This window comes from Taudactylus pleione, unplaced genomic scaffold (genome assembly GCF_031769625.1).
Source record: "Taudactylus pleione unplaced genomic scaffold, aTauple2 ptg001017l, whole genome shotgun sequence".
NCBI classification, from domain to species: domain Eukaryota; kingdom Metazoa; phylum Chordata; class Amphibia; order Anura; family Myobatrachidae; genus Taudactylus; species Taudactylus pleione.
In genome coordinates, this window is record NW_028285418.1 from 11,766 (window position 1) to 36,032 (window position 24,267).

The 24,267-nt window shown below is 50.4% G+C and overlaps 1 protein-coding gene across 1 annotated transcript in view; it reads left to right on the plus strand.

Moving 5' to 3' along the window:
* Window positions 1-4,926: 4,926 nt before the first annotated feature.
* LOC148454270 (voltage-gated delayed rectifier potassium channel KCNH8-like) overlaps window positions 4,927-24,267 on the plus strand; it is a gene marked incomplete at its 5' end in the record, with an annotated part of 36,929 nt that continues 17,588 nt past the window's right edge. The window contains one exon of the mRNA XM_088461111.1: window positions 4,927-5,264. Coding sequence (XP_088317237.1) covers window positions 4,927-5,264 — 338 coding nt within the window. The remainder of the gene's footprint in view (window positions 5,265-24,267) is intronic.

The window sequence follows — 24,267 nt, forward strand, 5'->3', positions numbered from 1 at the left end:
GAACTAATTGGGGGCTATATAAGAGGGACCACTACTGGGGATACTGTATAAGGGGCACTACTATGGGCCTGCATGAGAGGGACCACAACTGCATACTGGGGGTACTACTGGGGTTAAGGTACATATGGATAGGAATGTTCAGTTGAAAATAAAGGGGTGTGTCATGTTGACACGCCCCATTTTTAAGTGACCACGCCCATTTTTGGGCGCGCGCGCCTTCGCCGCGCGCACATGGGGGGGTTGGGGCCTCCCTTTTCAAATTTGCCCTGGGCTCCAAATACCCTAGTTACGCCATTGGTCCTCACTAATACATCACACATCTCCTGGTATATTCTGTGCTGCTGGGTACCCTGCTCCTCCCAATATATAACTCTCAGTCTATGGCTTCCTGCTGCCTCCATTCCCCTCCTCACATCATGTCACTGCTCCTGTCACATGCAGCCCTGTCCTCACTAATACATCACTCATCTCCTGATATACTCTGTGCTGCTGGGGGACCTTGCTCCTTCCACATAGATCTGCTGTGGGCGTGTTGCGGGCGCTTATACAGAGTTGCGTCCTATTCTGAGCTGTACGTACGCAGAGGTAAGTCCGATTCGCACATGCCGACGATGGCCATGACGGCTGCACTCGCAAGCATGATGGGCTGTGGGCGGAGCTGAATCCGATTCAGATGTTCTGATCGCAGAAAGTGGCAGGAATTGCGACCGCATTGCGTGCGACTCAGAATCAGGCCCAATATTACATGATTTATGAGGTAATGAGGCATGTTAATGAGGTAATGGACTGGTCTACTGACTAACCACATTGCATTTTGCTAATATTAACCAGTATTTTTCAAAGTATGAGAATGAGCAGCCTGATTTGAACAGAAGTAATCATGAGACAGATATTTGGCATTACACGTTCCCCCGGGACCTGCTGGGTGATCGCAATCAGTGATAGCGGACGACACACTAGCTCCGTCCCTTTCACAATCAAGCAGCTGCATTCTTGTCGTCAGCTCCATAAACGAAGATATGGATCCACTGCCAGAACGAAGCACAAAAGGCTGGCGGGGATGTAATTGCTCGATACGAAATGACTCCGCTCGCAGAATTGTTTGAGCAGAGACAGCGGGGAGTTGTGTTAGGGAGGTAATTGCACAGACACTATTAGTCCCTATTTAGTGACAAGTCAACCGATGCAATAAATAACCTACAATCAGGAATGCAGACAGGTTAGGCAGGTGCCACATCATTCCTTTGTGAGTCAGGACACCGAGATTGGCTCCAGTGATTATTGTAAGCGTGTTTTAGACGTGACGCGGAGGACATGTCACTATGAATGGGTGTTCTGGGTCATGCCTTTCTCATGCATAAAGGCACCCTGCTGTGTGTGCAAGCAATGGTGTCCTCCTTTGTATTAAAGAATATTTCATTCGTACCCCCCCATACTTGGCCTAAGTCTTTCTGCAACATGTTCTAAAATTGAACTTTGGTTGTGTTGGAAAAATTCAAGGAGTATGGAGGCGACAGTAGGCAGAATGTTCCCGTCTGACATCACCTATCACCAGGGTCACACATACAGTATGGGGAAAACATGTCAGGGTTGTAGCGGGCCATCCACCCAATTTTGGTACTATAGTTGAACTATCTGGTTACATCATCACAAGCCTGAGTGTGATATATTTTGTCACCATTCATCATGTTGACTGATTGAATGTCGACAAAAAAATCCTGGTGGTCTAGTGGAGACTTACCTGGTACAGCAGCTTCAACTGTGTCTTCCGGGTCCTGCGGTGATGTCAGGTTGACTTATCCAGAGTCACTTCCAGCGGTATCGCTAATCCTAACCCCTAACCTCCTGCCCCTAGTGCCTAACCTTAACCTCTCCTCCCGTAGCCTAACCATAACCCTTTCCTCCTAAATGCCTAACCCTCCCCTCACCTAACCTTAACCCTTTCCTCCCGCAGTCTCACCCTAACCTCCCCTCCCGTACTTCTCCCCTCCCACAGCCTAAACCAAAACCTCCCCTCCTGAAACCTAACCCTCCCATAGTTTAACCCTAACCCTTCCCTCCTGTATCCTAACCCTCCCCTCTCGCAGCCTGTCCCTGACCCTCCCTTCTCGTAGCCTAACCCTAAACCTCTCCTCCCCCCGCAGCCTAAAGGTGCGTACACACACTGCAAATTTTTTGGACGACTGAACGATAACAATATCGTTATCGATCAGTCATCCAAAAAATCGTTCAGTTTCTGCCCCAAAACGATGAACGATAACTACCAATGCGCGCTCCCGTTTGTAGTGGGTAGTTATTGTTCATCGCCCGAACCTCCCGTCCAACCTGACGATTATGTCAGGTTGAACATGTTCGAGGATGAGGGAGGGTGCCCGGCACTGAAAGGAATCGTTCTTGATTTCGTTCAGTGTTTCTGCTCAGTGACATTAAAGACACTGAGGACCCCCCTGCCGGGGACACACGGGACAATGTCGTTCATGGAGCGAATCGTCCCGTGTGTATGCACCTTTACCCTTCCCTCCTTTTTCGTAGCCTAAATCTAATCCTTCCCTCCCGTAGCTGAACCCTAACTCTTCACTGGCGGTCCATGCAGAAAGTCTTCATTTCACATGTCGACAATGTGAAAAAGTCGACGTCCATGTTGACATATGTGTGCCGACATTATGAATGGTGACATTATGACTACACTCCCACGAGCCCAGCTTTCGTGTCCTCCACGCAACATTGTCATAGAAAGAAGTGCAGGTGTTTTCCCAGAAGTGTATAACCTATTACTAATAATACCAAAGGATGGATCAGTGCATATAAATCAGAGGCTTACAGTACAGTATGTCGTTATCAGCTGTAGATTTATGATCTAGACCAGCCGTATACAGGCAGAGAGCGGAATGTCTACTGTATAAGCACTGATAATCCTTTTATAGCATTATGTAGAAGGTTCTACACTTATATGTGAATGAACATGCATTTTCATTTGTTTCATATATACTGAAATGCATGAAAGGCAAGAAAGAAAATAAAGCATTCGATTAAAAAAACATTTTTAATCTACAGTTTTATAATTTTATTCTCTGAGAATTTAGACACAGTTTTAGATGTAACGTTTAAAAAGATTATCATTGATTCGTTGCTGAAACAAGCATAAAATTATGGGGGAGGCGCCAGGGGTGTATTGCCCTGGGGTGGTGGGAACCCTTCATCAGCCCCTTTGTCCCACTCACTCGTCAGACTGCATTTGGCGCGCATCTAGGCTAGCGTAGCTGCGCAGGCTCAGTGTGCTCATACTGGCCGCGGAGAATTGTTGTAGTTATGCGGCTGCCGGTCTCAATCCCGGCAGCGTAATCCCGGAAAGGGATGTCGTAATTACGATGTCGTAATCGTTCAATCGCTCATTTTAATCGTCCAGTGTGTACGCAACTTAACTGTTGCAAAAACTCAGTGGGCGATTATATGAACAGACCTATGTAATATATAGAAAATTAGAAGACTACCATTTCATACTCGGGGCATAACATTTTCTAACTCCCCTTTAAAAGTAACTTCTACTTATAAATTGTGATTACAATTCTGATTATGAACCCCTTGTGCGAAGTTTTAATTCATTGAAGAACTTTCTCTCCAGTCCATGTATTATAAAATATATATTGGTTTTAAATGCAGAGCGCTCGCTCTGAATCAGGGCCGGTCTTTTTTTTTTTTTAGAACGGCCTCCTGGCCGCTCGCATAGCTGTGGGTGACGACACAGCTATAGCGAGCAGCCAGGAAGATGGTCGCGATGGTCAAGACCATCACGGCCATCGGGCTTGCGACGAGACCCTTGGGAGAGCTGAAATCTCTCCCACTGACATCGCTTGCGACCGGGTCTGAATCAGGCCCACAGGGTCTACAGTACACACTTGTTTGTCTAGGTTCCAAAAACTGAAGTTAGCGATCGACTAGGACAGTCGGCGACTGTACTAAGATACTGGAGCCGTATTTCTCACGTAAAGGATTGCAGGCACAGGCTGCGGCACACCTGCATTTTTGCCGCCTGTCTCCCGTTACCTCCCCCAAAAGCTCCCAGACTGGCAGTCTCAATGTAGGTAAATAGGACCTTATTCAGAGGCGGCCATACGGTCTACGACCGCACGGCCGCCTCGGTGTTTGGCCAGTGCGCATGCGCACGAGGGAGCCGGCTCCCTCGTGCGGATGCGTGAGACCCGCCATGACCGATAGCCCGGTCGTAGCGGGTCTCTTTCCAAAGGGGGCGAGCTGTCGATGTTGATTGGAAGGAGGGCCGGGGGGGTGGCCATGGGAACGCCTACCGTTTGGGGGAGGCCCCACTGACATCACTAGTGATGTCAGTGGAGAGCTTCCGGCTCTGACAGAGCCAGAAGCTCTCCGGGGCTTACGACAAGTGAGATCCTACCCTAGGGTCTCATTGTAAGCCCCGATGGTCTCTGACCATCACCCGAGCAGTCGTTAGAGCTGTGGGTGTAAACCCACAGCCTAACGACCGAAACAGAGGCGGGCGGTCAGGATGCAATCGGCCGCCCAGTTTCTGAGCGACCGCTTGCATCCTCCGACCGCCTCTGAATGAGGGCCATAGTCCCTGCGATCAACTACTGTAACATATTATGACACATGCGCAGTGCGATTTAAACCCGTGCCATTTACCGATAATTGCCCAACTGCATAAATATCGGCATTGCGTACAACTCTCAGGCCCAACATTTGTATTGTCCTATTATTGTGCGCTAATTCACGATTTGCTTGGTGCTTACATTGAACAATTCTGTGGCACCGTTGATACTTACTCTGGTTGGCGTTTTTAAAATCGCGAAGGGTTTAGTAAGTCTTGTGAAAATACCGTTAAGCTTTAAGGAGAGTGTACATTCCCCAAATACAGAGTTTATTGAACTGTTAAATGTCTTTTTTTAAAATTAGATCGATCTTGAGAGCAACGGAGGTCTCATTCAGAAGCTCCCGTCCATTCTGGAAGATGATGAGTGTGAAGATGATGAGAAATGTCCCTTGCCGGTTACCCCGAGAGGCGTGAGCTCCACCGAATCCTCTTTGAAACTGCCTAAAGCATACAATTCTCCAATGCTGTCTCCACTGACACCGCGGTCTTTTAAAACCCCCACCAAGAGGGCAGACAAGAGCTTTGGGGACCTCCTAGGTGGCAGTGAAAAGGGCAAGTTTCCAGCTGGTGATGTGGGCAGACCCTGCAAGCTTCAGCTTCCTGCCTTCAGCATTAATGTCCCACCAGTGCTCAGCCCCAGGTAAGTGCCACTGCTCTGTGGTTGTCATGTGTGTGCAGCAATATTACAGTACAGTCCCTAATTTCTGGAATGATAGCAATTCCAGGAGACTAAAGTATATTGGGAATAATGTGCCATTGCTGGATTACCTTCCCAAGGCCCCCACACTGCTAACAAATACAGGAGCCAGCATGATGGTGCCTTGCCTGGGGCTTCATGTGCCAGCTCTGGGCAGAGTGGAAGCCTCTTCTAAGAATGCATAAAGTCAGTGTATGGACTCCCCTGGACATGCAATAAACTCACAGGAGCAGTAATGGAGCCTCGAGTGGTGGACTGGCAGCCTAGGCATAAACTCATAGGAGCAGTACTGGAGCCTCGAGTGGTAGACTGGCACCCTAGGCATAAACTCACAGGAGTAGTACTGGAGCCTTGAGTGGTAGACTGGCACCCTAGGCATAAACTCACAGGAGCGGTACTGGAACCTTGAGCATGGACTGGCACCCTAGGCATAAACTCACAGGAGCAGTACTGGAACCTTGAGCATGGACTGGCAGCCTAGGCATAAACTCACAGGAGCAGTACTGGAGCCTCGAGTGGTAGACTGGCAGCCTAGGCATAAACTCACAGGAGCAGTACTGGAGCCTCGAGTGGTGGACTGGCAGCCTAGGCATAAACTCACAGGAGCAGTACTGGAGCCTCGAGTGGTGGACTGGGAGCTTAGGTATAAACTCACAGGACCAGTACTGGAGCCTCGAGTGGTGGCTGGCAGCCTAGGCATAAACTCACAGGAGCAGTACTGGAGCCTCGAGTGGTGGACTGGCAGCCTAGGCATAAACTCACAGGAACAGTACCGGAGCCTCGAGTGGTAGACTGGCAGCCTAGGCATAAACTCACAGGAGCAGTACTGGAGCCTCGAGTGGTGGAGTGGCAGCTTAGGTATAAACTCACAGGAGCAGTACTGGAGCCTCGAGTGGTGACTGGCAGCCTAGGCATAAACTCACAGGAGCAGTACTGGAGCCTCGAGTGGTGGACTGGCAGCATAGGTATAAACTCACAGGAGCAGTACTGGAGCCTCGAGTGGTGGCTGGCAGCCTAGGCATAAACTCACAGGAGCAGTACTGAAGCCTCGAGTTGTGGCTGGCAGCCTAGGCATAAACTCACAGGAGCAGTACTGGAGCCACGAATGGTAAACTGGCAGCCTAGGCATAAACTCACAGGAGCAGTACTGGAGCCTCGAGTGGTGGACTGGCAGCCTAGGCATAAACTCACAGGAACAGTACTGGAGCCTCGAGTGGTAGACTGGCACCCTAGGCATAAACTCACAGGAGTAGTACTGGAGCCTTGAGTGGTAGACTGGCACCCTAGGCATAAACTCACAGGAGCGGTACTGGAACCTTGAGCATGGACTGGCACCCTAGGCATAAACTCACAGGAGCAGTACTGGAGCCTCGAGTGGTAAACTGGCAGCCTAGGCATAAACTCACAGGAGCAGTACTGGAGCCTCGAGTGGTGGACTGGCAGCCTAGGCATAAACTCACAGGAGCAGTACTGGAGCCTCGAGTGGTGGACTGGGAGCTTAGGTATAAACTCACAGGACCAGTACTGGAGCCTCGAGTGGTGGCTGGCAGCCTAGGCATAAACTCACAGGAGCAGTACTGGAGCCTCGAGTGGTGGACTGGCAGCCTAGGCATAAACTCACAGGAGCAGTACTGGAGCCTCAAGTGTTGGACAGGCACCCTAGACATAAACTCACAGGAGCAGTACTGGAGCCTCGAGTGGTAAACTGGCAGCCTAGGCATAAACTCACAGGAGCAGTACTGGAGCCTCGAGTGGTGGACTGGCAGCCTAGGCATAAACTCACAGGAGCAGTACTGGAGCCTCGAGTGGTGGACTGGGAGCTTAGGTATAAACTCACAGGACCAGTACTGGAGCCTCGAGTGGTGGCTGGCAGCCTAGGCATAAACTCACAGGAGCAGTACTGGAGCCTCGAGTGGTGGACTGGCAGCCTAGGCATAAACTCACAGGAACAGTACCGGAGCCTCGACTGGTAGACTGGCAGCCTAGGTATAAACTCACAGGAGCAGTACCGGAGCCTCGAGTGGTAGACTGGCAGCCTAGGCATAAACTCACAGGAGCAGTGCTGGAGCCTCGAGTGGTAGACTGGTAGCCTAGGCATAAACTCACAGGAGCAGTACTGGAGCCTCAAGTGTTGGACAGGCACCCTAGACATAAACTCACAGGAGCAGTACTGGAGCCTCGAGTGGTAGACTGGCAGCCTAGGTATAAACTCACAGGAGCAGTACTGGAGCCTCAAGTGTTGGACAGGCACCCTAGACATAAACTCACAGGAGCAGTACTGGAGCCTCGAGTGGTGGACTGGCAGCCTAGGCATAAACTCACAGGAGCAGTACTGGAGCCACGAGTGGTGGCTGGCAGCCTAGGCATAAACTCACAGGAGCAGTACTGGAGCCTCGAGTGGTAAACTGGCAGCCTAGGCATAAACTCACAGGAGCAGTACTGGAGCCTCGAGTGGTGGACTGGCAGCCTAGGCATAAACTCACAGGAGCAGTACTGGAGCCTCGAGTGGTAGACTGGCAGCCTAGGTATAAACTCACAGGAGCAGTACTGGAGCCTTGAGAGGTGGACTGGCAGCTTAGGCATAAACTCACAGGAGCAGTACTGGAGCCTCGAGTGGTGGACTGGCAGCCTAGGCATAAACTCACAGGAGCAGTACTGGAGCCTCGAGTGGTGGACTGGCAGCTTAGGTATAAATTCACAGGAGCAGTACTGGAGCCTCGAGTGGTGGCTGGCAGCCTAGGCATAAACTCACAGGAGCAGTACTGGAGCCTCGAGTGGTAGACTGGCAGCCTAGGTATAAACTCACAGGAGCAGTACTGGAGCCTCGAGTGGTGGCTGGCAGCCTAGGCATAAACTCACAGGAGCAGTACTGGAGCCTCGAGTGGTGGCTGGCAGCCTAGGCATAAACTCACAGGAGCAGTACTGGAGCCTCGAGTGGTGGACTGGCAGCCTAGGCATAAACTCACAGGAACAGTACCGGAGCCTCGAGTGGTAGACTGGCAGCCTAGGCATAAACTCACAGGAGAAGTACTGGAGCCTCGAGTGGTAGACTGGCAGCCTAGGCATAAACTCACAGGAGCAGTACTGGAGCCTCAAGTGTTAGACAGGCACCCTAGACATAAACTCACAGGAGCAGTACTGGAGCCTCGAGTGGTAAACTGGCAGCCTAGGCATAAACTCACAGGAGCAGTACTGGAGCCTCGAGTGGTGGACTGGCAGCTTAGGCATAAACTCACAGGAGCAGTACTGGAGCCTCGAGTGGTGGACTGGCAGCTTAGGTATAAACTCACAGGAGCAGTACTGGAGCCTCGAGTGGTGGCTGGCAGCCTAGGCATAAACTCACAGGAGCAGTACTGGAGCCTCGAGTGGTAAACTGGCAGCCTAGGCATAAACTCACAGGAACAGTACCGGAGCCTCGAGTGGTAGACTGGCAGCCTAGACATAAACTAACAGGAGCAGTACTGGAGCCTCGAGTGGTAAACTGGCAGCCTAGGCATAAACTCACAGGAGCAGTACTGGAGCCTCGAGTGGTGGACTGGCAGCCTAGGCATAAACTCACAGCAGCAGTACAGGAGCCTCGAGTGGTGGACTGGCAGCTTAGGTATAAACTCACAGGAGCAGTACTGGAGCCTCGAGTGGTGGCTGGCAGCCTAAGTATAAACTCACAGGAGCAGTACTGGAGCCTCGAGTGGTGGCTGGCAGCCTAGGCATAAACTCACAGGAGCAGTACTGGAGCCTCGAGTGGTGGACTGGCAGCCTAGGCATAAACTCACAGGAGAAGTACTGGAGCCTCGAGTGGTGGACTGGCAGCCTAGGCATAAACTCACAGGAGCAGTACTGGAGCCTCAAGTGTTAGACAGGCACCCTAGACATAAACTCACAGGAGCAGTACTGGAGCCTCGAGTGGTAAACTGGCAGCCTAGGCATAAACTCACAGGAGCAGTACTGGAGCCTCGAGTGGTGGACTGGCAGCCTAGGCATAAACTCACAGGAGCAGTACTGGAGCCTCGAGTGGTGGACCGGCAGCTTAGGTATAAACTCACAGGAGCAGTACTGGAGCCTCGCGTGGTGGCTGGCAGCCTAGGCATAAACTCACAGGAGCAGTACTGGAGCCTCGAGTGGTGGACTGGCAGCCTAGGCATAAACTCACAGGAGCAGTACTGGAGCCTTGAGTGGTGGCTGGCAGCCTAGGCATAAACTCACAGGAGCAGTACTGGAGCCTCAAGTGTTGGACAGGCACCCTAGACATAAACTCACAGGAGCAGTACTGGAGCCTCGAGTGGTAAACTGGCAGCCTAGGCATAAACTCACAGGAGCAGTACTGGAGCCTCGAGTGGTGGACTGGCAGCCTAGGCATAAACTCACAGGAGCAGTACTGGAGCCTCGAGTGGTGGACTGGCAGCTTAGGTATAAACTCACAGGAGCAGTACTGGAGCCTCGAGTGGTGGCTGGCAGCCTAGGCATAAACTCACAGGAGCAGTACTGGAGCCTCGAGTGGTAAACTGGCAGCCTAGGCATAAACTCACAGGAACAGTACCGGAGCCTCGAGTGGTAGACTGGCAGCCTAGACATAAACTCACAGGAGCAGTACTGGAGCCTCGAGTGGTAAACTGGCAGCCTAGGCATAAACTCACAGGAGCAGTACTGGAGCCTCGAGTGGTGGACTGGCATCCTAGGCATAAACTCACAGCAGCAGTACTGGAGCCTCGAGTGGTGGACTGGCAGCTTAGGTATAAACTCACAGGAGCAGTACTGGAGCCTCGAGTGGTGGCTGGCAGCCTAGGCATAAACTCACAGGAGCAGTACTGGAGCCTCGAGTGGTGGCTGGCAGCCTAGGCATAAACTCACAGGAACAGTACCGGAGCCTCGACTGGTAGACTGGCAGCCTAGGTATAAACTCACAGGAGCAGTACTGGAGCCTCGAGTGGTAGACTGGCAGCCTAGGCATAAACTCACAGGAGCAGTACTGGAGCCTTGAGTGGTAGACTGGCAGCCTAGGCATAAACTCACAGGAGCAGTACTGGAGCCTCGAGTGGTAGACTGGCAGCCTAGGCATAAACTCACAGGAGCAGTACTGGAGCCTCGAGTGGTAGACTGGCAGCCTAGGCATAAACTCACAGGAGCAGTACTGGAGCCTCGAGTGTTGGACTGGCAGCCTAGGCATAAACTCACAGGAGCAGTACTGGAGCCTCAAGTGGTAGACTGGCAGCCTAGACATAAACTCACATGAGCAGTACTGGAGCCTCGAGTGGTAAACTGGCAACCTAGGCATAAACTCACAGCAGCAGTACAGGAGCCTCGAGTGGTGGACTGGCAGCTTAGGTATAAACTCACAGGAGCAGTACTGGAGCCTCGAGTGGTGGCTGGCAGCCTAGGTATAAACTCACAGGAGCAGTACTGGAGCCTCGAGTGGTGGCTGGCAGCCTAGGCATAAACTCACAGGAGCAGTACTGGAGCCTCGAGTGGTGGACTGGCAGCCTAGGCATAAACTCACAGGAGAAGTACTGGAGCCTCGAGTGGTGGACTGGCAGCCTAGGCATAAACTCACAGGAGCAGTACTGGAGCCTCAAGTGTTAGACAGGCACCCTAGACATAAACTCACAGGAGCAGTACTGGAGCCTCGAGTGGTAAACTGGCAGCCTAGGCATAAACTCACAGGAGCAGTACTGGAGCCTCGAGTGGTGGACTGGCAGCCTAGGCATAAACTCACAGGAGCAGTACTGGAGCCTCGAGTGGTGGACTGGCAGCTTAGGTATAAACTCACAGGAGCAGTACTGGAGCCTCGAGTGGTGGCTGGCAGCCTAGGCATAAACTCACAGGAGCAGTACTGGAGCCTCGAGTGGTGTACTGGCAGCCTAGGCATAAACTCACAGGAGCAGTACTGGAGCCTCGAGTGGTGGCTGGCAGCCTAGGCATAAACTCACAGGAGCAGTACTGGAGCCTCAAGTGTTGGACAGGCACCCTAGACATAAACTCACAGGAGCAGTACTGGAGCCTCGAGTGGTAAACTGGCAGCCTAGGCATAAACTCACAGGAGCAGTACTGGAGCCTCGAGTGGTGGACTGGCAGCCTAGGCATAAACTCACAGGAGCAGTACTGGAGCCTCGAGTGGTGGACTGGCAGCTTAGGTATAAACTCACAGGAGCAGTACTGGAGCCTCGAGTGGTGGCTGGCAGCCTAGGCATAAACTCACAGGAGCAGTACTGGAGCCTCGAGTGGTAAACTGGCAGCCTAGGCATAAACTCACAGGAACAGTACCGGAGCCTCGAGTGGTAGACTGGCAGCCTAGACATAAACTCACAGGAGCAGTACTGGAGCCTCGAGTGGTAGACTGGCAGCCTAGGCATAAACTCACAGGAGCAGTACTGGAGCCTCGAGTGGTGGACTGGCATCCTAGGCATAAACTCACAGCAGCAGTACTGGAGCCTCGAGTGGTGGACTGGCAGCTTAGGTATAAACTCACAGGAGCAGTACTGGAGCCTCGAGTGGTGGCTGGCAGCCTAGGTATAAACTCACAGGAGCAGTACTGGAGCCTCGAGTGGTGGCTGGCAGCCTAGGCATAAACTCACAGGAGCAGTACTGGAGCCTCGAGTGGTGGACTGGCAGCCTAGGCATAAACTCACAGGAACAGTACCGGAGCCTCGACTGGTAGACTGGCAGCCTAGGTATAAACTCACAGGAGCAGTACTGGAGCCTCGAGTGGTAGACTGGCAGCCTAGGCATAAACTCACAGGAGCAGTACTGGAGCCTTGAGTGGTAGATTGGCAGCCTAGGCATAAACTCACAGGAGCAGTACTGGAGCCTCGAGTGGTAGACTGGCAGCCTAGGCATAAACTCACAGGAGCAGTACTGGAGCCTCGAGTGGTAGACTGGCAGCCTAGGCATAAACTCACAGGAGCAGTACTGGAGCCTCGAGTGGTAGACTGGCAGCCTAGGCATAAACTCACAGGAGCAGTACTGGAGCCTCGAGTGTTGGACTGGCAGCCTAGGCATAAACTCACAGGAGCAGTACTGGAGCCTCAAGTGGTAGACTGGCAGCCTAGACATAAACTCACATGAGCAGTACTGGAGCCTCGAGTGGTAAACTGGCAACCTAGGCATAAACTCACATGAGCAGTACTGGAGCCTCGAGTGGTGACTGGCAGCCTAGGCATAAACTCACAGGAGCAGTACTGGAGCCTCGAGTGGTGGACTGGCAGCCTAGGCATAAACTCACAGGAACAGTACCGGAGCCTCGAGTGGTGACTGGCAGCCTAGGCATAAACTCACAGGAGCAGTACAAGAGCCTCGAGTGGTGGACTGGCAGCTTAGGTATAAACTCACAGGAGCAGTACTGGAGCCTCGAGTGGTGGCTGGCAGCCTAGGGATAAACTCACAGGAGCAGTACTGGAGCCTCGAGTGGTGGACTGGCAGCCTAGGCATAAACTCACAGGAGCAGTACTGGAGCCTCGAGTGGTGGACTGGCAGCTTAGGTATAAACTCACAGGAGCAGTACTGGAGCCTCGAGTGGTGGCTGGCAGCCTAGGCATAAACTCACAGGAGCAGTACTGGAGCCTCGAGTGGTAAACTGGCAGCCTAGGCATAAACTCACAGGAGCAGTACTGGAGCCTCGAGTGGTGGACTGGCAGCTTAGGTATAAACTCACAGGAGCAGTACTGGAGCCTCGAGTGGTGGACTGGCAGCCTAGGCATAAACTCACAGGAGAAGTACTGGAGCCTCGAGTGGTAGACTGGCAACTTAGGCATAAACTCACAGGAGCAGTACTGGAGCCTCGAGTGGTAGACTGGCAGCCTAGGCATAAACTCACAGGAGCAGTACTGGAGTCTCGAGTGGTGGACTGGCAGCCTAGGCATAAACTCACAGGAGCAGTACTGGAGCCTCGAGTGGTAGACTGGCAGCTTAGGCATAAACTCACAGGAGCAGTACTGGAGCCTCAAGTGGTAGACTGGCAGCTTAGGCATAAACTCACAGCAGCAGTACTGGAGCCTTGAGTGGTGGACTGGCAGTTTAGGCATAAACTCACAGGAGCAGTACTGGAGCCTCGAGTGGTAGACTGGCAGCCTAGGCATAAACTCACAGGAGCAGTACTGGAGCCTCGAGTGGTAGACTGGCAGCCTAGGCATAAACTCACAGGAGCAGTACTGGAGCCTCGAGTGGTAGACTGGCAGCCTAGGCATAAACTCACAGGAGCAGTACTGGAGCCTCGAGTGGTAGACTGGCATCACCAGACCCTCCTCCAAATTTTGCTATAGGGCCTGGCAACACATTGCTTCATTCATGATTTGAAATACATTGTCAATACATATTAACTAAATTCTGATACCAAATGGACAAAAGCAAAAAGGTAGTGAAAATTGCAGTTGGCGTCATAGATGGCATTTGGGCAATATTTAAAATTAGGGACATTTCAAGGAAAAAAAACTGTGTGTGTTTATGCCTGAAAATTAGCGACAGATGAATATCAAGTTTAAACAGTTCTAAAACAGAAACAAAGATCCCCCACCCCCCAAAAAAATCTTTAATCCAGGAGTGGGACTGCATGCATTATGCTGAACAGTTTACCAGAGTGGCAGTATATATACCCTCTACTATAGCCCCCCAGCCACTATGGCTTTTCAATGCTCACAGTAAATAAGAAACGCTGGAGGATCATTCAAGACGAATGCTGGTACTGGAGAGACAACTTCCCGTCTGCTAATAATAAGTTGAACAGGTGGTTCTCAGGGGCCTATTCATCAACACTAAAATAAAGTTTTTAAGGACATTTTCCTTAAATACCGTTATTTTAGTATTCATGATGACACTTAACACTGGAGATATCACTGATATCTCCTGGTTAAGCCCCCCTGCGAAAATATGGAAATTATGGTATTCATCAAATTCCAAAAATTCTGTATTTTCGGAATTTGATGGAGCTACTATTCGCCACTGTGAGGTGGCGAATAGCAGGTAACCCCTACCTGTGTCAGCGTGGTCAGGTCCCCCGGCATCTCCCTCCGGCGCTCTGGTCCGTCCTCTGGCTCCGGTGGCTGCTCTGACACGTGGTCTCCCAGCAGAACACAATAAAGTTTAGAAAAAAACAAAACGTTTATTTTTTCTAAACTGTACTGTGGTCAGCTGGGAGACCATGTGACAGACCTGCCACCGGAGCCGGAGGCGCTGCAGCAGGCAGGTAAGTGCGGGACAAGGTGGAGGTGAGTGGAGGGGGGGCACAAAATTACCACAGCTGTAGGCAGTGCTGCGCATGTGCTGGTTTTACAGATGTAACAGCGCATGCGTAGCACTGATTACAGCTGCGGTAAGTTAGTGTAGAGAGGGAAAATTATCTATTTCCCGAAAAGATGTCATCGCATAAATGACAGCTTTTCGGAATAGATAGTTATGGAGAGGAGGAATGATGAATTCCTCCGGTAATTAGGTAGAACTCCATGCCAGTTCTAAACCTAATTACCTCCAGAGAATTTTTAGGTATGATGAATAGGCTTCTGTATAAACCCAGGTATTTACTAAAGTGCAGGTTTCTAGAAGTTAAGATGTTGTCCATATCAACCAATCAGATTCTAGCTATTATCTTCTAGAAAGTGTTAGATACATGTTCAGTAGAATCTGATTGGTTGCTATGGGCAACATCTCCACTTCTAACCTTCCCCCAAGTGCCTAAACCTAACCCCAATGCTAACCCTCCCCCTAACCCCGCTACTTACCTTTGGGATTCCGACGGTCAGGGTGCCGGAGTCCCCGCAGTCGGGATATTGACCGCATCCCTAGTAAATATGCCCCTCAGTCTCCATCCTCTGCAGGGGATCCGTGAATTGGGATAGCTTTAATAAGTAGACTCAGGAGTCTAGTTACTAAGCAGTGTTAGGAGACAGAGTGAAAAGTGATAAGTCTGTGATAAGGTACCAGCCAATCAGCTCCCAACTGTCATTTTTCAAACACAGCCTGTGAGATGGCAGCTGGGAGCTGATTGGCTGGCACATTATCACATACTTCACTTTTCACTGTCTCCTAACACTGCTTAGTAAATAGACCCCTTATTCTCATATCCTGTTCGTTACAATGCCGCGCCCCTCTTGAGTGACCCGGCGGGGGGGGAGGACTTCTGTTTATTAGAACATCCCATAAAACAGCTTTTCCCTGGTATATGGTTCTCCTGAAGCGCAGAGAGTGAGAACGGCTTCAAGTGGAATTACTTGTAGTTGTGAATCCAATAACCCTTGATATCTCTGTGCTGAAGTGCCTGAAATAGTAATTTGTGACTGCTGTAGTAATTCTGTTATCGATTATAGTTCTAAACCATTTATTTCCAAGTATAGACATTATATTGTACATGCATGGAGTGCACACATATATGCACTGTCACTCATCTCAATCAGTGAGCCGCAGAAACGCCAGCTTTAATCTGTTTGGTCACGATGGGCTGTGTCACTACCCGGGCATAATGCACTGTTGATAACGAGTCTGCATAGAGGGCCTGATTCAATGGCGATATTTATGCAGAACAAGGGATTGTTTGATGTGCGTCGATGGTACCGCTGTTTACGTTGTTGCATGTCGTTATACGGATATGAGAAGACAGCAGCGGGCGTCCACATGCTGGGCTGTGCTTTGGAAGGCATTAGCATATTTTGCAGCTGCGATCCGTGAGAGAATGTAGTTGCGATCGCATTAGCGTAAATCTCGCTATCAGGCCCAGATTTCAGTTGTGTAGGTCAGGAAGGGCTGGAGTTCCAGAGAATGGGGTAAGTCACAGTCAGGAAGTTACAAAAACGTAGTTGTCATCTACAAAAATGCATGAGTACAGTGGCGTCACAAGGGGGGTGCGAGCCGCACTGGGGTGTCACCCGCCGAGGGGTGACACCAAGGTGCTGGCTCCCCCTCAGTGACAGGAGCCGGGTGCTGCAGTGTGCCCCTTTCCAGCGGCACACGGCTGCGCCGCATGCATTGCATCCCTCCCCGCATCGGGTGTCACCATGGGGAGGGACGCCACTGTATGATAACCTTGTTGATATTAAAATTTAAGGATGCTGGGCCTGATTCTCAGTCGACGCAAGTGTGGCCAGCCTCAGCAGCTAACGCGAGTATCCCTTTAGCTTCTTACACATAGTGGCACTGCGCATGCATCTAAGTAGCCAAGAAGTCGCACAGCGCATTCATCCCAGTGTGTACCTATATAGGCGCAGTTGAGATTGAGGCTCACGGACTCAGATATGTAGTGGAAATATGCTGGGCATTCCTGGGCGGTGACTGGGAGGCGGCTATTTAGATGCCCCGTGTTATGGGCGTGTCGCGGACGCGTCACATAACAGGTTGTGAACTCAGACGCTTAATCGCTTACATTGGAGGCCGTACTCTGGCGGATAATCTGCACCTAGCATGGGGCAGGTGTAAATTTTGATGATGCGTCCCAATGGTAGCGTGTAAAGAGGCACAAGGCGTCCCACTCCTAGCACATGCAGATGCGCACCAGAGGAAGGGCTGATGCTAACATTAGCATAAAGTCAGCGACTACGGCTAAGCGTGCCAATCAGACTCACCCCCCTATTCTACAGCCTTGGCGAAGCTGCCTGTCCTGACTCTGCTGCATAATAGCACAATTATTCCACTGGTGCCTTGTTACGCTTTCTAGTACTTCTGCTTCAAATGAGGGAGGGGCGCAAATACTTTCAGACTGTACTATTTTATAGCCGTCCATTCATTGCTGGTGATACTTGTTGCGGTAGAGACGGTAACATTTATTTTATGCTATTGCTCAATGTGAATTTGGAAAACTCTAACGTAATTGGGCTTGTCTAACAAACTTTGATCCAGCGCTTAAGCTGCAAGCGGGAGATTGTAGGTGTCGCAGTACACAAGACAGGGCCTGATTCAGAGACGGACGCAGTAGCACAGCCGCTGCGTCTTCGTACCCAACGGCTGTGCTAAAAGAACGACTTAAGTAAGATTCCCCCACTGCCGGCTTCTCTGATCCAATGCAGCGTCCAGAGATGCAACCGGTGTATCAACTACGTGACCATCGGACTTCTCAGTAGCCCTCAGGTTACTCAGGATGTCCGGGAAAATCACGCTGCCGGGGCCATTAAAGCGGAGTCCAAAGTTGCAACCTCTGGCTTCAGCATGCCCAGAAACCGGGCCGACGCGCCCCCATTTTCTGGAGCACCCCGTGTTGCCATCCTCTCACTGCCCCCAAACTCCAGCAGCACATCAATCATGCTGCAGTGTTTGGGGCACTGCGAGCGATATGTCAGCCCCAAATCCGCTCATGCGCAGAACTAAAAGCATAGGAAACGTGTGTAAACATCTGGTCGGCCCAAAGTCCCCTCACCCACAAGCTGCTCTCTACAGACGCTTCCTGTGCTAAGCCATAAGACCTGAGCTTTTGGCTCGTGTATCTTCAGTACTTAGTAATTGCTCTACTAGAATGCTGCGTACATCCACAACAACACACACAAGGAGAGAAGACTAGACTAGACGTGGGACTGGGATTCTCCAGCCAGTGTTTCCGACGTGTACCTTCTCACATGGTTATTGACCGCGTACAGGAGGAAGTCAGCAGCTGCAGTATCAGGGCCTGATTCAGACCCACTCGCGAGCGGCTGTCCGCTCGCAAGTGGGTCGATGGTGTGCACTGCGCATGACGGAGGGAGCTCCGTCGTGCGCATGCGTGAGACTCGACGAGCGAAGGACTTTCCTTCGCTCGTTGTGTCTGATCAAAGGGGGCGTGCTGTTGATGTTGATTGACAGCACGCCCCCTTTGGTGGGCGTGCCAGGGGCGTGCCTCCCAGACGGAGGCGTTCCCAAGGAACGCCTACCGTCAGAAGTCGGCTCCCACTAGTGATGTCAGTGGGAGTGATTTTGGCTCTGATAGAGCCAAAATCACTCCGGGCCTTGCGGTTGAGAAACTCAACCGCAGGCTTCGGCTCGCAGTGGCGATGGTCGCGATGGTCAAGACCATCGCGACCATCATCCTGCACGCTCGTATATGCTGTGGGTGGTGACCCACAGCTATACGAGCGTCCAGGAGGACGCTCCATAATTATGGAGGTGGGCCCTGATTCAGAGCGAGCGCTCTGGTCAGAGCATCCGGCTCTGAATCAGGGCCTCAGTCTTTTTTGATGTCTCTTGGTCTCGTAAAAGAAAAAAAAAAAAAAAAACTTTGATCTTTTTGCTTAAACCCAAAATGTAAACATCATTCCTGTGTGATTTTTTATTTTTTTTTTTTTTTTTGGGGGGGGGTGCTGTGTAGGAGTACAAAAAGTTACGAGTTTAACTTTCTTTCATCTGAGTACAGAGTCAGCCTGAATCTGCTGAATTATTCCAGTAATAATAGCCAGAGCCTTGCAGCCAATAGACTTGGAGCCCACTGTCAGCTGTAAGGATCAGTATGCAGACAGCGCAGGGCATCACCCGCCAGGAGGGGAGCTGCACGACCAAGTCACATAAATATTTATGGGCATTCGTTTATATTCTGTGCTCTTGCCAAAGCCCCTGACATCCACACTGCACAAACACGTGACATTGGTTCAGGGGGGTTGGAAAGTATAATGATGTATATTAGAATTTTACAATACATGAAGCTGTCAGTTACTATTTGAAATAAGTCTGACTATATACCTGCTTATGTGTTGGAAATGTGTGTGCGTATTATAAGAGAAGCTTACACCTTATAGGACTGAAAAAATTAGGAGTGACTCCGCACAGAAAGTAATTATATTGTACCGTATATATTGAACCAACATTGAATATTATTCAGGACAGACGTAATCGATTTCTCAGTTGGCGGTGCTCCCCAGAGCCAAAGCGTAAATGTAAACAAACAGGAGAGAAAGAGGGCTCTTTTTTCTGGGGAATTCTTGTGTAAGTTATTAATATTAAAATATAACTTTTAATAATATCATTAAAATAGCACATCTCTAGAAAGTATCTTGGAAAATAAATCCAAAATTCCTGGGACTATCAAGGAGAATATATAAATGATTTTCATATTGCCGCTCGCACCATATGTCATGTCCGCTATTTATTAGATTAATCGAGTACATCGAACAGCGTATGAACTGCTCGCTATTCTTGTGGCTGGTTTTTTCAACCGCTATTTTGCGAGCAGTTCTGAGTAAAAAAAAAACAAGTGACGTGGTCAATGACGCTGCTGTATTAATTATGCACTCCCTTAAAACGCCCGTTTTGACCTTTAAGTACGCCTGCGTTCGAATTCCACACCCCCGTTTTCAAGCACCTTCCCCTGTTACCACCCACATACACCTCCTTCTGTCACTCAAAATAGCAGGCGTTCGCTATATAGCGAACAAACGATTTTCGGCCGCACTGACTGGTTCGCGCATGCGTATTACAATTAGGGGTGTGCACCGGCCACTTTTCGTGTTTTGTGTTTTGGTTTTGGATCTGGATCTTTCTTCGTGTTTTGGATCTGGATTGGTTTTGCCAAAACCACCCTTCCGTGTTTTGGGTTCTGGGTTTTGTGTTTTGGATCTGGATTTTTTCTTAAAAAATAAAAAAAAATGCTAAAATCACATAAAATGGGCCTTTTTTTGTTCCTACGCTATTAATAACCCCAATAACATTAATTTCCACTCATTTCCACTCTATTCTGAACACCTCACACCTCACAATATTGTTTTTAGGCCAATAGGTTGCACCGAGGTAGCTGGATGACTATGCTAAGCGACACAAGTGGGCGGCACAAACACGTGGCCCATCTAGGAGTGGCAGACAGGAAGCCAATCAGCGTTATGGTGCCCATTTGCATGTAGCACGAACCCGGGAGATCCGTGCTACATGCATCTGTGTGATTGGCACAGAGCAATGACAGGTCCGTGAGACCCGTCTGTGCTGCTGTGGTAAAAAAAAAAAACCTGTGTAAAAAAAAAAAAAAAAAATGGCGTGCACACCCCCAAAAAAGAGCAACCAGCCCCGGGCATTAGTAACCCAGTGCTGGGTGTGCTTAAATACAGGGGACAAACGACGTAGGAGTCCCCTGTACTTAAGCACAACCAGCACCGGGCTAGTCAGAACCAGCGCTGGTTGCCAAAATACGGGGGACAAACGACGTAGGGGTCCCCCGTATTCTGCGCAACCAGCTCTGGGCTCTGATCCGGTCCTGGTTCTGGAAATACAGGGGACAAAAAATTAGTAGGGTTCCCCTGTATGTTCCAGAACCAGCACTGGACTTTTTCTAGCGGGGGGCTGATGCCACAGCCAGGGGAGCCCTTTCACCGGGCCACAGGGTAAACTTTAATAACCTTGCGGCTCCCACCATTGACTACAATGGAGGGAGCCGTTCATTGGCTGAGAGAGACGGGAGATGGCCTCTCTCAGCCAATGAACGCTTAGCAGCGGGGTTTCCTTGGTGATACCCCGCCGCTAAGCTCTCATTCGGGAAGTACCGTTCTATAGAACGGTACTAAGTTCGTGGATCGCGTTTTCGTTTTGTTTTTTTGCCAAGTCCGGGGATGCCTACTTTGGAACGAAGAGGACAGAACCTCGCATAGGAGATGGTGAGTATTTTTTTTTTTCACAGGTCCCCTATGTATACTTTACCGGACAAGTGGACCGATGCTACAGGTTACATAGGTGAGTATGTGTACATGTGTGTGTATGTATGTTTAATAAACTTATACTGTCACGGTGTGTGTGTCCTGTGTTTTTTAAAAAAAATTTTTTACAGGTGAACTACAGGTACTAGTGGGCCCTTAATGCCCTGCATGCTGGTACTTGTGGTTCTCCAAGTACCAGCATGCGGGGCAGGCTTGCTGGGACTTGCAGTTCTACTTGTAAAGACAATGTTTGATATTCTTTATTTACACCACACCACACAATCAACCCGCCACCCACCACCACCAGGGGTGGCGGGGATAGCCCCGGGCTATCAGCCTGGGCCTGGGGTGCCCTGGAGAGGGTGACCCCTTTATTGGGGGGGTCCCCAGCTCTCCAGGGATCCCCGGCCTGGGCTGACTAGCGGTCAGGGCTGATGCTGCGGCTGGGGGGCCCGGTGAAAGGGCTCCCCTGGCTGTGGCATCAGCCCCCCGCTAGAAAAAGTCCAGTGCTGGTTCTGGAACATACAGGGGAACCCTACTCATTTTTTTCCCCTGTATTTCCAGAACCAGGACCGGATCAGAGCCCAGAGCTGGTTGCGCAGAATACGGGGGACCCCTACGTCGTTTGTCCCCCGTATTTTGGCAACCAGCTCTGGTTCTGACTAGCCCGGTGCTGGTTGTGCTTAAGTACAGGGGACCCCTACGTCGTTTGTCCCCTGTATTTAAGCACACCCAGCACTGGGTCACTAATGCCCGGGGCTGGTTGCTCTTTTTTGGGGGGGGGGGGGGGGCACGCCATTTTTTTCTTCTTTTACACAGGTTTTTTTTTTTTTTTTTTACCACAGCAGCACAGACGGGTCTCACGGACCCGTCAGTGCTCTGTGTCAATGACACAGATGCAAGTAGCACGGATCTCCTGGTCCGTGCGTGCATCTGTGTCATTGAAATACACAGCAGCATAGATGGGTCTCACTGACCCATCTGTGCTCTGTGTCACTGTCAATCACACAGATGCATGTAGCACGGATCTCACGAGTCCGTGCTACATGCAAATGAGCACCATAATGCTGATTGGCTGAGAGCCATGACAGACGGCTCTGTCAGCCAATCAGCACTTTGCCCATTAAAGGCAAAGGCATTTTTTTTTAAATGGCCGCTCGAGGCAAAACCTCGAGATCCGACAGCAGATCTCGAGGTTTTGCCTCGGGAGAGGGATCCGGGGCAGTCAGGGAGATCCGAGCTTGGGCTCGGATCGCCCCGGATCCCCGAAGTTCGGGTGGGTTCGGTTCTCAGGGAACCGAACCCGCTCATCCCTAATTACAATCCGTACGCATGCGCAGATGTGCGAACATCGGTCAGAACGAACGAACGGCCGCTTACGAGCGGCTCTGAATCAGGGCCATACTTCCTTATTATGATAGTAGCTACCACAGATATATTTTTATGTCTATATGGTGTTATTATATATATATTTTTTTGAACGAATGACTAACACATATTGGGGGCCTATTCATCAACACTAAAATAAAGTTTTGAAGGACATTTTCCTTAAATAACGTTATTTTAGTATTCATGATGACACTTAGCACAGGAGATAACACTGATATCTCCTTGCTAAGTCCCCCTGTGTTCATTTCTACACTCCCCATACATTAGTACATTAGTATGGGGATGTGGAAAATATGGTATTCATCAAATTCCGAAAATTATGTATTGTGAGGTGGCGAATAGCAGGTGAGACTTACCTGCGGTCAGCTGGACAGGTCCCCCGCAGCTCCCTCCGGTGCTCTGGTCCCTCCTCTGGCTCCGGTGGTTGCTTGCACACTGTGTTCTCCCAGCAGAACACAATAAAGTTTAGAAAAAAAAAAAAAAACGTTTTTGTTTTTTTTTCTAAACAGTACTGTGGTGTGCTGGGAGACAACGTGTCAGATCAGCAGGACGGAGCTGGAGGCTGCTGCGCGGGCAGGTAAGTGCAGGACGGGGGGGGTGAGGTGAGCGGTGGGGGGGAGGAGGGAGGGGGGTTGGGGGGGACACAAACTTACCGCTGCTGTAGGTTGTGCTGCGCATGTGCAGCACTGTTTCCAGCTGCGGTAAGTTAGTGTAGACATGGAAAAGTATCTATTTCTTGAAAAGCTGTCATCGCAAAAATGACAGCTTTTCGGAATAGATAGTTATGGGGAGGAGGAATGATGAATTCCGCCGGTAATTAGGTAGAACTCCATGCCAGTTCTAAACCCAATTACCTCCATCGATTTTTAAGGTATGATGAATAGGCCCCATTGTGTGGTGCTGTGGGTGACCAAGTAACTACTTGGAAAATTTCTTTACATATGGAATACCAACCTCATATCTGATTTCTGTTACATATGCTGCGATAGTGATGCACTCCCATATCCTCAGGGGCACCGAGAGGGGGGGGGGGGCGGGTACAGTTTACCCGGGCCCGGGCTTCCAGAGGGGCCCGGCGCCGCCCCCCCCTCGCTTCCTCCCTCCCTCTGCAGCAGCTGTGCTGGGCTGCAGTGGGAGATTGCTTGCGGCTGCTAGGCAGCAGCCACAGCAATCTCCTATGCCTGAAGGGGGGAGCGATCACACTGATCGCACCCCCCCTCTGGCTTTGTACCGGGCTGAGGGGCTCGCAGCGCCCCCTCCCCGGCGCGCAGCTCCGCTTCACGGCGCTACAAAACAGTAATTTTTTTCCAAGGGGGCGTGGCCACGCATCCCGCGATTAGGCCACGCCCCCTCTTTACCGGGGCCCGGCGTGGCTCTCTCTGCCCCTGCATATCCTTCCGCGGTACACACTCGGACTCATTTCCTCATTGAATGATAAAAGTATATGTCTGTGATCTCAGACGACAACCTACTGGCCACCTATTGGTAGCTACCTTTTACACCCGTTAGACACATTTGGTGTTTGCCTACACACACACTCTGTAGACAGATACACAGACTATAGTACCCTTAGTACTGCTACATTTGAGCAATCAATGTCATAGGTACTTATCTCATGTGAGGTCAACCCTGCATGAGAACTATTGTTCTCTATTTATTACATAACAATATTTTCTCCAAATTTTTCCTATGTATGTTTTGTGTGTGTTTTGTTAAATTGTCTGTGAATTATATATTCTCCTTGATAGTCCCAGGAATTTTGGATTTGTTTTCCAAGATACTTTCTAGAGATACAAGCATAAAAAGTAGCGAAATAGGCTTCTTCGGGAGTCTGCAAGGATGGGTCAGGTGTTTTTGGGATTGCAGGTGCGTTTTTCAAATTTTGTAAAAGGTCACTTTAGCTACTTTAAAATATGCTAGCACCCATGTTCAAGCACCCCAAATTTGTCAGGACTACTTATTTTCTCCAAAAACTACTGCTTTATACTATTCTTTACCACTTGTGC